General features: G+C 48.3%; 1 protein-coding gene across 2 annotated transcripts in view; it reads right to left on the reverse strand.

Moving 5' to 3' along the window:
* The window catches only part of BMAL2 (basic helix-loop-helix ARNT like 2), a 51,362-nt gene extending 44,810 nt beyond the window's left edge, over positions 1-6,552 (reverse strand). The window contains exon 1 of one of the 2 annotated variants that reach the window (XM_075855765.1): positions 6,428-6,552. In XM_075855765.1, the coding sequence (XP_075711880.1) occupies positions 6,428-6,464 (37 nt within the window). In that variant the 5' untranslated portion in view covers positions 6,465-6,552. The remainder of the gene's footprint in view (positions 1-6,427) is intronic. The other variant, XM_075855766.1, reaches the window with a different exon arrangement.
* Positions 6,553-16,723: the final 10,171 nt, after the last annotated feature.

Here is a 16,723-nt window from a genome sequence, read left to right on the forward strand (position 1 = left end):
GAGGATTTGGAGCTGTGTATCAGAAAAACCAAGCTCCGACCGCGATAAAGATACATGGAGGAATTAATCAGTGATAAATTGTGGACGTATTTAGATTAAAAAAAACAAAAATGGCGAACATTTGCTTTAACGTAGACACATGGTAATGAACCGCAGTTATTTGGCGGAGGGCTCATTTCCTAAACACGGCGAGGGCGATGGGTAAACACACAATGCATCCTTGTGAGGGCCACACCCCGACCTACTTCTCCAGCGAGGTGAGGAAATATTAAGGCAGCTCGTGAAGACGACACCATTCCATTTCCATTACACCAGGTTCTAGGTTCATCCTGAGCCTCCTGATTCATGAATAGAAAAGGAGGAGGTTCAGTAGGAGCTGAGGGTGTCATTTTGCATAAAGCAGATTTATATGCCAGTCAGGGTCTGTGGAAAGCTGGGTAAACATCCCGGGTGAGTATTGTGCTATTCGAGGTTCTTATTAAAGGGGGTTATACAAAAAATGGTTTTCTTCCAAAAACGGCGCCCCACCTGTCCATGTGTTGTGTCTGGTATTGCAGCTCGGCTTCATCTAAGTGAACAGAGAGGAGCTGCAATACCACACACATCCTGTAAGAAGGGGTGGCGCTGTTTTTCTAGCCCTGGACAATCCCTGGGGTTGCAGAAATACGGACAGGAAAGAAAAAGGATCATGCAGAGTTTTTATCTTCTCCCCACTGTGGACGGGACCTATAACTGCTTATGAATAGAATGCCAGAGCTACAGTGAAAACTGACAGTCAAAAAACGGATGGAAGGAGTTGGGGAATGTAACGTTACATATCAATACAGACGTGCCGTTAGAGGAACGGTGGACAGCAAGATGACAACCCCTACTGTCATGGCTGCCATTAGTGGCGGTCACTCAGCACCAGTTACCTGTGTTAGGAGATCGAGAACACCCTTGATTGGCCATTATTACTACAATGGACTGGCGCCTAGCGATGAATAAAGAAGTTGTCACGGCTCCGCCCCTTTTGTTAAAATTTAATTACAATGAGAATGAATAACATAATTAAAGGAGAACTCCAACCCGGTCTATTCCTCAGACTCCTGCATTGCCTGCCCTGCCCAATGTATTATATAGAGAGGGCTCGATTAGACCTCGGTCCTGCAAAAACATTGAAGGTAATAGAAGGCAAATAATGGCACCTATACCACAGTTTGAGATGTAGTCTCCGAGGAAAGCTCCCACGATGAGAACTTATGTCCAAATTCTGCCTGGATTCATTTTATAACATCTTTATAGCGGCTGGAGGTCCATTTTACTGACACAAAGCTCCAAATCCCCTGCAAAGTCTACTATTCTGGCTGGCACCAGGGGGAGCACTCTGAATACATACATCTACAGCTCTCATTGAGCTCCCCCTAGAGGTGGCTGCAGATAGACAGTCCTTGATCATTTATCTCTATGGTTGTGTAAAGGGAAGCAGGGGATTTGGAGCTCTGTATCAGGAAAACAGAGCTCTGACCCCCTATAAGAGAAAGGGAGCCCTGCACAGGTTCTCACCATCCAATAGCAAATGGGATGGGACTGGCCAGGGCTGGGTCCCTTCTCTCTAAGGGCCCCATGGCAGCTGCCTCTATGGTAGATACACACAGTTTGAGCTTATTGGGAATGACGATCATATAGTATGCCCCTTGAATGAGTCTACAGGGCCCCTTGAATGAGTCCACAGGGTTTTATGAGCCTCCGCAGCGCTCCGGAGTGCTCAATGGCTTAGTGATTGTCGTGGGCACGATTTACATATAGCATAATGCAATCTAGATTACTGCCCCCTGATGGCCATTTAGAGGTAAACAGCTCGACACTATTAGGGCACCATGCAGATACCCACTGTCCTACTGCTACTTCCCCTTTAAGGACAGTTTAATGGTCACCACCCAGAGCTGGATCTTTGCTGCAGGGGACCAGTAATGACAGCATCCCTGCAAGAGGAAGACTGCGGAGATGAAATACCAGACATCTGATTGGACGGGTTCATGACTGATCACATTAATATTCCTGCAAAACCGGCAAGACTCATCCACTTCCTGCTAGAACCGCCGAGGATCCGCCCTGCGCCGCGTCTGTCCTGCGCCAAAAAGTAAAGTGCGACCTGGACGAGTTTCATGAGGAATGATCAACACTAGTCCCACACAAAATCAGCACTCTCCTCTCCTGAAATACTCTGTGCTGCTAAGAATCCTGCTCTATCCACTAGAACTTATTTAGTGACAGCTCACAAGTTTGACACTCCCAGCCTGAAATACTCTGTGCTGCTAAAACCCTGCTGTATCCAAATATTTGTAACAGCCCACAGGATCGACAAACCCCTCTCCTGAAATACTTTGTGCTGCTGGGAATACTCTCCTCCCACTGGTCTCCATTTCCCTCCCCACATCATAAAACTTCCCTGACACATTCAGTCCTGTCCTCACACGTCACCGCCCACCCAAAATTAGCGCACTTCTCTCCTGAAATACTCTGTGCGGATAAGGATCCTGATAACGTACTATGAATCCTTCAGTCTAGGATTTTCCAGAACATTAGCCCTTTTCTGAAATACTCTGTGCTGCTGGATGCAGATTGGGTAACTGTTCAGGAGTATAACCGGTAAACATAAGAAAAGGGGATTGATGACTCTCTAAACCCGGCTTTCTTAAAGTTTTTGAGATTCCCATCTCCTCTGCTGTATCTGTGCTGGAACTACAGCTCCAATCATCCTAAGATTTCTGGCTCATGAATATAATTCCAGTACTACAGTAAAGACTGACACTAAGTTCCTTGTCAGGGTAATGCCTATGGCTTTCATTGTCCTGGATGAGGATTATAATTCCAGTACTACAGTAAAGACTGACACCCATGCATTACAATAGGAGAGAGGAAGCCAGTGCGGGTGTAGGGCTGTATAACAATGTTCACGTATGACATTCAGGTTCTCTGGAGATCTGGGTGACAACTCCAATGGGCACATTAATGGGTGAAATAAGTGGTTGTCACCCGGGAGTTTATAATCTTCATCTTAGATGGAAATGCCCTTTAAGCAGCAGCGGCGCTGGGTGGAGGATCCAGCGTAGAGGGGGGGGGGTGATAACACCTGGGGCAACACGAGGACAGACGAGCTTCATACCCATCCGCGGGCGCGCCTACACCTGGCACACACTACCCGCTTACAGCCATGAAACATTAACCGTTTCATCTCATGAATGCAGCAGACAGGGCACCATAACACACGGGTGCCATCCTTAAAGGGACAGCCACTAAAAAAAAAAAATACAAGTAGGAAGGTCCAAGAAATGCGCAGTTTACTTTACATATGGGGGGGGGGGGGAGGGGTCAACCCTGATAATGTAAAGTGCCCCCAGAATGGTGTTGTCGCACGTAAGAACCGCGTGCGGTTTCACCAACACAAAAAAGCTGCTCCACCACGCACAGCGCAGTTATACAAGAAATGCAAAATCGGATTTGAAAGTTTTTGGGACTCATAAAAAAAATAATAATAAAGGAAGCGATGACAAAGAGCTGATTGTGAGGGAGACGGGGGAATTCCTGCAATCCCCAGCCAGGAGAGGCTGGTAACAGAGAACAATAGCGACTCGCCACCATTCATCAGCTCTAGAGCTTTGTTCACATCTGCGTTGTCGCAGATTCCGTCACATTGAAAAAGCAGAATAGCGCTGCATCAAAACGACGGACCGTATTCTAAGTCTATGGGGACCGGCGTGCGATGGATCCGATTTGCGTCCTGGTTCCCATTATAAACGGAAGGGACGCCAGTGTGATCAGAGCGTTACTGTTTCTGCTTATTTTCAGTTTGTGAGGTGGGGGGGGGGGATTGGTTAAATGGAAACCGTCAGCATGCAGGTCAAGTGCTGGTGACGGATCTTATGGCTGTGTTCTCTCTACACGGCTCGCACCTGGATCGCTTAGGTTGGGTTCACACCTAACTTTTTTTTTAGGCATTTTTTGTAAAACGTACAATAACATATTTTACCCTCATTTGCGCCAAAATCCCAACAAAAATAGCGACTGTGACCCCAGCCGAACATAAAGAGTTAATTATTAGAACAGCTTAGACCCCAGACTCACACAATGTATCAGTGCAGCTAAAATCTATCAGTCTGGAGTCCAGTGATACATTTTACCTGCACTGATACATTGTAACAAACCATCAGGACAGGAGAGACATTTGTGCTACTTTGTGTTTACCTCACAGAGGGTTATCTACACTGGATACATTGTAACAAACCCTCAGCTGTGAGAAGTATTAGGTCTGCACAGGTTTTCAGCCTCCGGATGTAAACAAGAATATTCCCATTCACAGACAGCAAGCAGAGACCTGGAAAACGGTTTACCTCACAGAGGGTTATCTACACTGGATACATTGTAACAAACCCTCAGCTGTGAGAAGTATTAGGTAGGTCTGCACAGGTTTTCAGCCTCCGGATGTAAACAAGAATATTCCCATTCACAGACAGCAAGCAGAGACCTGGAAAACGGTGAAGAACTAAAACACAAAACCTATTAGAAAAAGGGGGGGTAGACGCAATGTTGGCACTATCCGCAATCCCCCTCCCCCATAGAATATAAAAGCGGGCCGTACATGTGACTGACGCAGGACAAGTCACATGACTTACTACGGAGGCAAATGAAGACCTGTAATAAAGGGGGAGGGGCTTACGCAATTTTGTATCTTCATTACAGTGAGTCATGTGACACACGACGCTTCGTAGCCAACCCCAGGCTGAATTGACACGGACCTTCTAATTTTTCCGCCAAATGTGGTAGATGAATAGAATGACAGGACAGCAGTGAAGACCGACACCAACAAGCAGTAGCGGAGAACTAGGGGAAAGTAACTCTGCCAATGCCATTCAGGTGAGGTCCCCGCCGGGCCCGATGCTGTATACCGCCGTCACCCGGCATCTGTTGACATCACACGTGAGGACGACTCTGAGATTTACATAAAACTGGCAGAAACGTGATTACAACAACCGGTTAATCGGGAAATACTATTACAATATGGCGGCTTCATTAATTATTGCTTCATCGTGGCGCAGAACTTCCCCCAACACAGGGAGATTTTTGTTTTTGCCGAATCGGTAAGTCGTGAGGATCGCTAGCGGGTCATGTGACTCACGGACGCCATAGTCACACACTGGCAATTTCAGCACGGTCGAGGTGAACCCCAAATCACCGCGACACGGACACAATTCTATCGGATCCAGACCGTGAGTGAGAAAAAAAAACTATGCGAGATGGCGCAACTCACCAAGACGCGATCGCTCAGATCTAGAGATTTTTTTTTCTTTTTTGAGAAATGAATTACCCCATCGTAGCGGGTAAAAAAAAAAAAAAGTTTTGTTTTTATCCCAAAACGTTTCATTGAAACTACGAAATTAACAATATAGAAAAAAATAAAAACATTAAAAAAAAAATTAAAAAAGTACATAAAAGACAATAAATAATCTCAACTAATTCCATTTAATAATCACCTGCCGGGAATATTTATTTCTATTTTCTTTAGATTTTTTTTGTTCTTTTTTTCCCCCATTTCTAATGACCTCTTTTCATATTTTTTTACTTTTTATATTTTTATTTTTTTTAAATGATTTACATTTTTTTATCTTTATTTTATATCCTTTTTTTATTATTATTTTTCGTTGGTTTTATTATATCGCTGCAACAAATCCCTGTCCACTGCGGCACCGCGTCCTCCGCACATCCATGAAATGTCCTTGTATTTATTTTCTACCAAATATCGGGGAATGTAAAAATAAAATAAAAATAATAATAAATTGAAATTGAAATATAATAAAAATATTTCTAAAAAATTAAATTTGTGTTAAAATGCAACCATATAAATTAATAAAAATCAGGACAATTAATCGTCTCCTGACGCATCTTTTTAATGTCGCACAAATGGAATTTTATTTTATTTGAGTTTTTTTGTTTGGTTTAGGGTTAGTTTGTTCCCCCTCCTACAGGACGCAGCTCTGATCACACTCATCTACGCTGCTCCATATAACAGTAATACGTACCCCAGCTTCACTGTACTGTAATACTGCAGATGTAGCAGAGCTCAATATGTCAGCCAACTATATGTGGCCGCACAGAGCCCACAGTAATGGAACAGGCAGCCCTATGTAAAGCCACAGATGACATGTTTCAGATGTAGCAGAGCGGAGATAGTCGCGTGTACTGAATAGCTGTGTGGATGCATAAGAGAGGAGTTTGTCAATTGGCACGACACAAAGTCACAATTGTACCGGAGCTTTAGTGATGTAGAATATAGACGGCTGCAGAGAGCGCTATACTCGGGTATATAGCTGTAAACCCTCCTATAAGACGCTCCTTGGAGGAGAAGAGTGAAGGGCGCCGTGCCGGGCGGCAGGGTGCATAGACTTACCCGGCAGCTCCTCCCTGTCCACCCCGGCGGCGGTCATGATGCTCCCGAACAGCCGGCATCGAAGATACCGCGCTCCTGGCCGGAGCCGGCTCCGACTGCTGAGCCCGATGACAGACCACGCCCCTTCCTGTCAACCACGCCCGCCTGCAATATGAACTAGCCATCTTATTGGTCGATGGAAACAACGCGAGAGTTGTGGTAAGCGGAGCCGTGCGTCTCCAAGGTAACGGCAATGCTTAGTAATAGCAGCTAGCGCTCATGCTCTGGTCACATGACTTGGAACAGTCGACCAATCAGGGGCTGGTTAGAGCAGGAGTTATACATAGCAACCAATCAGACTTCTACTTTCACTTTTCAAAGACCCTGGCAAAATGAGAGTTGGAATCTGGTTGCTATAGGCAACCCCTTCACCTTATCTTTGCACGAGTTTGATAAATGTAGATTATATTATTCATGCCTCCCAACTATCAAGTATCGCCTCTTATCCCGCCCATACACACCCAGGCCAGCCCACACCGCATCATGTTCCCATAGTGCCTCCCCACAGTATAATGCCCACACACATGCCCCATACCGTATAATGCCCCCCATAGCTGCCCCCACACAGTATAATGCCCCCATAACTGCCCTCCACACAGTATAATGCCCCCATAACTGCCCCCACACAGTATAATGCCCCCATAGCTGCCCCCACACAGTATAATGCCCCCATAACTGCCTCCACACAGTATAATGCCCCCATAACTGCCTCCACACAGTATAATGTCCCCATAACTGCCTCCCCACAGTATAATGCCCACACACATGCCCCATACCGTATAATGCCCCCCATAGCTGCCCCCACACAGTATAATGCCCCCATAACTGCCCTCCACACAGTATAATGCCCCCATAGCTGCCTCCACACAGTATAATGCCCCCATAGCTGCCCCATACACCGTATAATGCCTCCATAGCCGAAACACAGTATAATGCCCCCATAACTGCCCCCACACAGTATAATGCCCCCATAGCTGCCTCCACACAGTATAATGCCCCCATAGCTGCCCCATACACCGTATAATGCCTCCATAGCCGAAACACAGTATAATGCCCCCATAACTGCCCCCACACAGTATAATGCCCCCATAACTGCCTCCACACAGTATAATGACCCCATAACTGCCTCCACACAGTATAATGACCCCATAACTGCCCCCACACAGTATAATGTCCCCATAACTGCTCCACACAGTATAATGTCCTCATAACTGCCTCCACACAGTATAATGTCCCCATAACTGCCTCCACACAGTATAATGCCCCCATAACTGCCCCCACACAGTATAATGCCCCCATAACTGCCTCCACACAGTATAATGACCCCATAGCTGCCCTCCACACAGTATAATGTCCCCATAACTGCCCTCCACACAGTATAATGACCCCATAACTGCCTCCACACAGTATAATGACCCCATAACTGCCTCCACACAGTATAATGACCCCATAACTGCCCCCACACAGTATAATGCCCCCATAACTGCCTCCACACGGTATAATGTCCCCATAACTGCCCTCCACACAGTATAATGTCCCCATAACTGCCCCCACACAGTATAATGCCCCTATAGCTGCCCCATACACCGTATAATGCCTCCATAGCCGAAACACAGTATAATGCCCCCATAACTGCCCCCACACAGTATAATGCCCCCATAACTGCCCCCACACAGTATAATGGCCCCATAGCTGCCCCCACAGTATAATGCCCCCATAACTGCCTCCACACAGTATAATGACCCCATAACTGCCTCCACACAGTATAATGACCCCATAACTGCCCCCACACAGTATAATGTCCCCATAACTGCCCTCCACACAGTATAATGACCCCATAACTGCCTCCACACAGTATAATGACCCCATAACTGCCTCCACACAGTATAATGACCCCATAACTGCCCCCACACAGTATAATGCCCCCATAACTGCCCTCCACACAGTATAATGCCCCCATAACTGCCCTCCACACAGTATAATGTCCCCATAACTGCCCTCCACACAGTATAATGTCCCCATAGCTGCCCCACACAGTATAATGTCCCCATAGCTACCTCCACACAGTATAATGCCCCCATAACTGCCCTCCACACAGTATAATGTCCCCATAACTGCCCTCCACACAGTATAATGTCCCCATAGCTGCCCCTATCCAATATAATGCCCCCATAGCTACCTCCACACAGTATAATGCCCCCATAACTGCCCTCCACACAGTATAATGTCCCCATAGCTGCCCCTATCCAATATAATGCCCCATAGCTGCCCCATACAGTATAATGCCCCCATAACTGCCCTCCTCACAGTATAATGCCCCCATAACTGCCCTCCACACAGTATAATGTCCCCATAACTGCCTCCACACAGTATAATGCCCCCATAACTGCCTCCACACAGTATAATGCCCCCATAACTGCCTTCACACAGTATAATGTCCCCATAGCTGCCCCCACACAGTATAATGCCCCCATAACTGCCTCCACACAGTATAATGTCCCCATAACTGCCTCCACACAGTATAATGCCCCCATAACTGCCTTCACACAGTATAATGTCCCCATAACTGCCTTCACACAGTATAATGTCCCCATAACTGCCTCCACACAGTATAATGTCCCCATAACTGCCCCATACAGTATAATGTCCCCATAGCTGCCCCCACACAGTATAATGTCCCCATAACTGCCCCATACAGTATAATGCCCCCATAACTGCCCCCACACAGTATAATGTCCCCATAACTGCCCCATACAGTATAATGTCCCCATAGCTGCCCCCACACAGTATAATGTCCCCATAGCTGCCCTCCACACAGTATAATGCCCCCATAGCTGCCTCCACACAGTATAATTCCCCCATAACTGCCCCATACAGTATAATGCCCCCATAACTGCCTCCACACAGTATAATGCCCCCATAGCTGCCACCACACAGTATAATGTCCCCATAACTGCCTCCACACAGTATAATGTCCCCATAACTGCCTCCACACAGTATAATGTCCCCATAACTGCCTCCACACAGTATAATGTCCCCATAACTGCCTCCACACAGTATAATGTCCCCATAGCTGCCTCCACACAGTATAATGCCCCCATAGCTGCCCCCACACAGTATAATGTCCCCATAGCTGCCCCATACAGTATAATTCCCCCATAGCTGCCCCATACAGTATAATGCCCCAAAAGCTGCCCCATACAGTATAATGCCCCCATAGCTGCCCCATACAGTATAATACCCCAATATCTGCCCCATACAGTATAATACCCCCATAGCTGCCCCATACAGTATAATGCCCCCATAGCTGCCCCATACAGTATAATGTCCCCATAACTGCCCCATACAGTATAATGCCCCCATAACTGCCCCATACAGTATAATGCCCCCATAACTGCCCCATACAGTATAATGCCCCCATAGCTGTCCCATACAGTATAATGCCCCCATAGCTGCCTCCACACAGTATAATGCCCCCATAGCTGCCTCCACACAGTATAATGCCCCCATAGCTGCCCCCACACAGTATAATGCCCCCATAGCTGCCCCCACACAGTATAATGCCCCCATAACTGCCCCATACAGTATAATGCCCCCATAGCTGCCTCCACACAGTATAATGCCCCCATAGCTGCCCCATACAGTATAATGCCCCCATCATAGCTGCCCCACACAGTATAATGCCCCCATAGCTACCCCCACACAGTATAAAGCCCCCATAGCTGCCCCATACAGTATAATGGCCCCATAGCTGCCTCCACACAGTATAATGCCCCCATAGCTGCCCCCACACAGTATAATGCCCCCATAGCTGTCCCATACAGTATAATGGCCCCATAGCTGCCCCCACACAGTATAATGCCCCCATAGCTGCCCCATACAGTATAATGCCCCCATAGCTGCCTCCACACAGTATAATGCCCCCATAGCTGCCTCCACACAGTATAATGCCCCCATAGCTGCCCCCACACAGTATAATGCCCCCATAGCTGTCCCATACAGTATAATGGCCCCATAGCTGCCCCCACACAGTATAATGCCCCCATAGCTGCCCCATACAGTATAATGGCCCCATAGCTGCCCCCACACAGTATAATGCCCCCATAGCTGCCCCATACAGTATAATGCCCCCATAGCTGCCTCCACACAGTATAATGCCCCCATAACTGCCCCATACAGTATAATGTCCCCATAGCTGCCCTCCACACCGTATAATGCCCCCATAGCTGCCCCATACAGTATAATGCCCCCATAGCTGCCCCATACAGTATAATGCCCCCATAGCTGCCCCCCACACCGTATAATGCCCCCATAGCTGCCCCATAAAGTATAATGCCCCCATAGCTGCCCCATACAGTATAATGCCCCCATAGCTGCCCCATACAGTATAATGCCCCCATAGCTGCCCCATACAGTATAATGCCCCCATAGCTGCCTCCACACAGTATAATGTCCCCATAGCTGCCCCATACAGTATAATGCCCCCATAGCTGCCCCATACAGTATAATGCCCCCATAGCTGCCCCATACAGTATAATGCCCCCATAGCTGCCCCATACAGTATAATGCCCCCATAGCTGCCTCCACACAGTATAATGCCCCCATAACTGCCCCATACAGTATAATGTCCCCATAGCTGCCCCCACACAGTATAATGCCCCCATAACTGCCCCATACAGTATAATGTCCCCATAGCTGCCCCCACACAGTATAATTCCCTCATAGCTGTCCCATACAGTATAATGCCCCCATAGCTGCCCCATACAGTATAATGCCCCCATAGCTGCCCCATACAGTATAATGCCCCCATAGCTGCCCCATACAGTATAATGTCCCCATAGCTGCCCCATACAGTATAATGTCCCCATAGCTGCCCCCACACAGTATAATGCCCCCATAGCTGCCCCATACAGTATAATGCCCCCATAAGTGCCCCATACAGTATAATGCCCCCATAGCTGCCTCCACACAGTATAATGCCCCCATAACTGCCCCATACAGTATAATGTCCCCATAGCTGCCTCCACACAGTATAATTCCCCCATAGCTGTCCCATACAGTATAATGCCCCCATAGCTGCCCCATACAGTATAATGCCCCCATAGCTGCCCCATACAGTATAATGCCCCCATAGCTGCCCCATACAGTATAATGCCCCCATAGCTGCCCCATACAGTATAATGTCCCCATAGCTGCCCCCACACAGTATAATGCCCCCATAGCTGCCCCATACAGTATAATGCCCCCATAAGTGCCCCATACAGTATAATGCCCCCATAGCTGCCTCCACACAGTATAATGCCCCCATAACTGCCCCATACAGTATAATGTCCCCATAGCTGCCTCCACACAGTATAATTCCCCCATAGCTGTCCCATACAGTATAATGCCCCCATAGCTGCCCCATACAGTATAATGCCCCCATAGCTGCCTCCACACAGTATAATGCCCCCATAACTGCCCCATACAGTATAATGTCCCCATAGCTGCCCCCACACAGTATAATGCCCCCATAGCTGCCCCACACAGTATAATGCCCCCATAGCTGCCTCCACACAGTATAATGCCCCCATAACTGCCCCATACAGTATAATGTCCCCATAGCTGCCCCCACACAGTATAATGCCCCCATAACTGCCCTCCACACAGTATAATGCCCCCATAACTGCCCTCCACACAGTATAATGCCCCCACACAGTATAATGCCCCCATAACTGCCCCATACAGTATAATGCCCCCATAACTGCCCCATACAGTATAATGCCCCCATAGCTACCCCGACACAGTATAATGCCCCCATAACTGCCTCCGCACAGTATAATGCCCCCATAGCTGTCCCATACAGTATAATGCCCCCATAGCTGCCCCATACAGTATAATGCCCCCATAACTGCCCCCACACAGTATAATGCCCCCATAGCTGCCCCATACAGTATAATGCCCCCATAACTGCCCCCACACAGTATAATTCCCCCATAACTGCCCCATACAGTATAATGCCCCCATAGCTGCCCCCATACAGTATAATGCCCCATTAGCTGCCCCCATACAGTATAATGCCCCCATAGCTGCCCCATACAGTATAATGCCCCCATAGCTGCCCCATACAGTATAATGCCCCCATAGCTGCCCCATACAGTATAATGCCCCCATAGCTGCCCCCATACAGTATAATGCCCCCATAGCTGCCCCATACAGTATAATGCCCCCATAGCTGCCCCCACACAGTATAATGCCCCCATAGCTGTCCCATACAGTATAATGCCCCCATAGCTGCCCTATACAGTATAATGCCCCCATAGCTGCCCCATACAGTATAATGCCCCCATAGCTGCCCCATACAGTATAATGCCCGCATAGCTGCCCCCACACAGTATAATGCCCCATACAGTATAATGCCCCCATAGCTGCCCCCATACAGTATAATGCCCCCATAGCTGCCCTATACAGTATAATGCCCCCATAGCTGCCCCATACAGTATAATGCCCCCATAGCTGCCCCATACAGTATAATGCCCGCATAGCTGCCCCCACACAGTATAATGCCCCATACAGTATAATGCCCCCATAGCTGCCCCCATACAGTATAATGCCCCCATAGCTGCCCCATACAGTATAATGCCCCCATAGCTGCCTCCACACAGAATAATGTCCCCATAGCTGCCCCCACACAGTATAATGCCCCCGTAGCTGCCTCCACACAGTATAATGTCCCCATAGCTGCCCCATACAGTATAATGCCCCCATAGCTGCCTCCACACAGTATAATGTCCCCATAGCTGCCCCCACACAGTATAATGCCCCCACACAGTATAATTCCTCCATAGCTGCCCCCACACAGTATAATGCCCCCATAGCTGCCCCATACAGTATAATGCCCGCATAGCTGCCCCCACACAGTATAATGCCCCATACAGTATAATGCCCCCATAGCTGCCCCCATACAGTATAATGCCCCCATAGCTGCCCCATACAGTATAATGCCCCCATAGCTGCCTCCACACAGTATAATGTCCCCATAGCTGCCCCATACAGTATAATGCCCCCATAGCTGCCTCCACACAGTATAATGTCCCCATAGCTGCCCCATACAGTATAATGCCCCCATAGCTGCCTCCACACAGTATAATGTCCCCATAGCTGCCCCCACACAGTATAATGCCCCCACACAGTATAATTCCTCCATAGCTGCCCCCACACAGTATAATGCCCCCATAGCTGCCCCATACAGTATAATGCCCCATAACTGCCCTCCACACAGTATAATGCCCCCATAACTGCCCTCCACACAGTATAATGTCCCCATAGCTGCCTCCACACAGTATAATGCCCCATAGCTGCCACCACACAGTATAATGCCCCCATAGCTGCCCATACAGTATAATGCCCCCATAGCTGCCCCCATACAGTATAATGCCCCCATAGCTGCCCCATACAGTATAATGCCCCCATAGCTGCCCCATACAGTATAATGCCCCCATAGCTGCCCCCACACAGTATAATGCCCCCATAGCTGCCCCATACAGTATAATGCCCCCATAGCTGCCCCATACAGTATAATGCCCGCATAGCTCCCCCCACACAGTATAATGCCCCCATAGCTGCCCCATACAGTATAATGCCCCCATAGCTGCCCCATACAGTATAATGCCCGCATAGCTCCCCCCACACAGTATAATGCCCCCATAGCTGCCCCATACAGTATAATGCCCCCATACAGTATAATGCCCCCATAGCTGCCCCATACAGTATAATGCCCCCATACAGTATAATGCCCCCATAGCTGCCCCCATACAGTATAATGCCCCCATAGCTGCCCCATACAGTATAATGCCCCCATAGCTGCCTCCACACAGTATAATGTCCCCGTAGCTGCCCCCACACAGTTTAATGCCCCCGTAGCTGCCTCCACACAGTATAATGTCCCCATAGCTGCCCCATACAGTATAATGCCCCCATAGCTGCCCCCATACAGTATAATGCCCCATAACTGCCCTCCACACAGTATAATGCCCCCATAACTGCCCTCCACACAGTATAATGCCCCATAGCTGCCGCCACACAGTATAATGCCCCCATAGCTGCCCCCCATACAGTATAATGCCCCCATAGCTGCCCCATACAGTATAATGCCCCCATAGCTGCCCCCACACAGTATAATGCCCCCATAGCTGCCCCATACAGTATAATGCCCCATAGCTGCCCCATACAGTATAATGCCCGCATAGCTGCCCCCACACAGTATAATGCCCCCATAGCTGCCCCATACAGTATAATGCCCCCATAGCTGCCCCCATACAGTATAATGCCCCCATAGCTGCCCCCATACAGTATAATGCCCCCATAGCTGCCCCCATACAGTTTAATGCCCCCATAGCTGCCCCCATACAGTATAATGCCCCCATAGCTGCCTCCACACAGTATAATGTCCCCATAGCTGCCCCCACACAGTATAATGCCCCCATAGCTGCCCCATACAGTTTAATGCAGCCTTAGCTGCCCGTAGTGCCAGTGCCCATGTAATGCCCCCTCCCCTGTAGCCAGTGAATCCCTCTAGGATGTGGAATCCCTAACCAGAACATCAGCCACTAGAATCCACTCCAGGAGTAGCCCCTGACGTCACTGTCCATATATGGACAGTGACGTAAGGGCTTCCCTGGGCTCAGCGCTTAAAGTAGCGCTGTGCTCAGGGAGTCCTCTGTAGTAATGCTGGAGCTGGGAGCGGTCGGTTCCGTGCTTTAGCATTGGGTTCAACTGTATCTGCGTCCTGAGGATGAAATCCGTGACTGTCCCGCTTAATCAGGGACAGTTGTGAGGTATGGGGTAGGACGCCCCCCAACCTGCATCATTTGAATCGCAAACGGTACATATAACCCCCTTCATCACACCCTAAAATGCATCCGGACCCTCTAATTAAATACACCCGGCCGTATCGCTGGAGGAATTAAAGGAAACTTCGAGCAGAGCTGATGCGCTGTGTCGTGCCAGGTCCTGAGGGGGCGGAGCATGACATCTAGAGATGGTAATCGCCTTCATCACGTTTAGGTAGCGGCGCACGTGACGGTGTTTCAGGATGTGTCACCGTCTGAGTCATCCGGATAATTACAGCTCATGTAAATTCTTCCAGGAAGAGAAACCAGTGATTAATGGTTGGGGTCTGAGAAGGAAGGTTTCGTGAGGTCACCGAATACAAACCTGCGGGAAGATGGATGACATCACACAATTCCCATCATGACCCTGTCCAGTCACATGCAGCCCTCTCCTCACATGAGATAACACTACACAATCTCCTGAAATACTCTGTGATGCTGAAAGACCATGGTTCCTCCACTATGAAACCCTCAGCTCTCATGCACACGACCATGCCCGTAAACACGGTCCGTCATTAAGGGAACTGCCGGCCGCACTATAAAGATTGAGCACGGCCTGTAAAAGCAAAAAAATAAGACGTCCTATCTTTTAACGTAGCCTTTCTACAACCTGGACACCTTCCCGCAAATATACGGACACCAACGGGAAGGTGTCTGTGGCACATATAAATGAATGGAACAGTATTTTTATCCGCAACTACGGTTCGTAATTGCAGACCGAAGTCTGTAACCTCCCACAAGATAAGCGCACTCCTCTCCTGAACTACTCTGTGCTGCTGCCCTTAACTATTTGTTCTATGCAGACACTATACAAGCAGGGAATGCTGGGGGATTTCTGATCTGAAGCCTGCAGAATAGGGAGTGCAGCTCTGGAGTATAATACAAGATGTAACTCAGGATCAGTACAGGATAACTAATGTATGTACACAGTGACTCCACCAGCAGAATAGTGAGTGCAGCTCTAGAGTATAATACAGGATGTAACTCAGGATCAGTACAGGATAAGTAATGTAATGTATGTACACAGTGACTCCACCAGCAGAATAGTGAGTACAGCTCTGGAGTATAATACAGGATGTAACTCAGGATCAGTACAGGATAAGTAATGTATGTACACAGTGACTCCACCAGCAGAATAGTGAGTGCAGCTCTGGAGTGTAATACAGGATATAACTCAGGATCAGTACAGGATAAGTAATGTAATGTATGTACACAGTGACTCCACCAGCAGAATAGTGAGTGCAGCTCTGGAGTATAATACAGGATGTAACTCAGGATCAGTAATGTATGTACACAGTGACTCCACCAGCAGAATAGTGAGTGCAGCTCTGGAGTGTAATACAGGATATAACTCAGGATCAGTACAGGATAAGTAATGTAATGTATG

The sequence above is a fragment of the Rhinoderma darwinii genome, chromosome 3 (genome assembly GCF_050947455.1).
Source record: "Rhinoderma darwinii isolate aRhiDar2 chromosome 3, aRhiDar2.hap1, whole genome shotgun sequence".
Classification (NCBI taxonomy): Eukaryota; Metazoa; Chordata; class Amphibia; order Anura; family Rhinodermatidae; genus Rhinoderma; species Rhinoderma darwinii.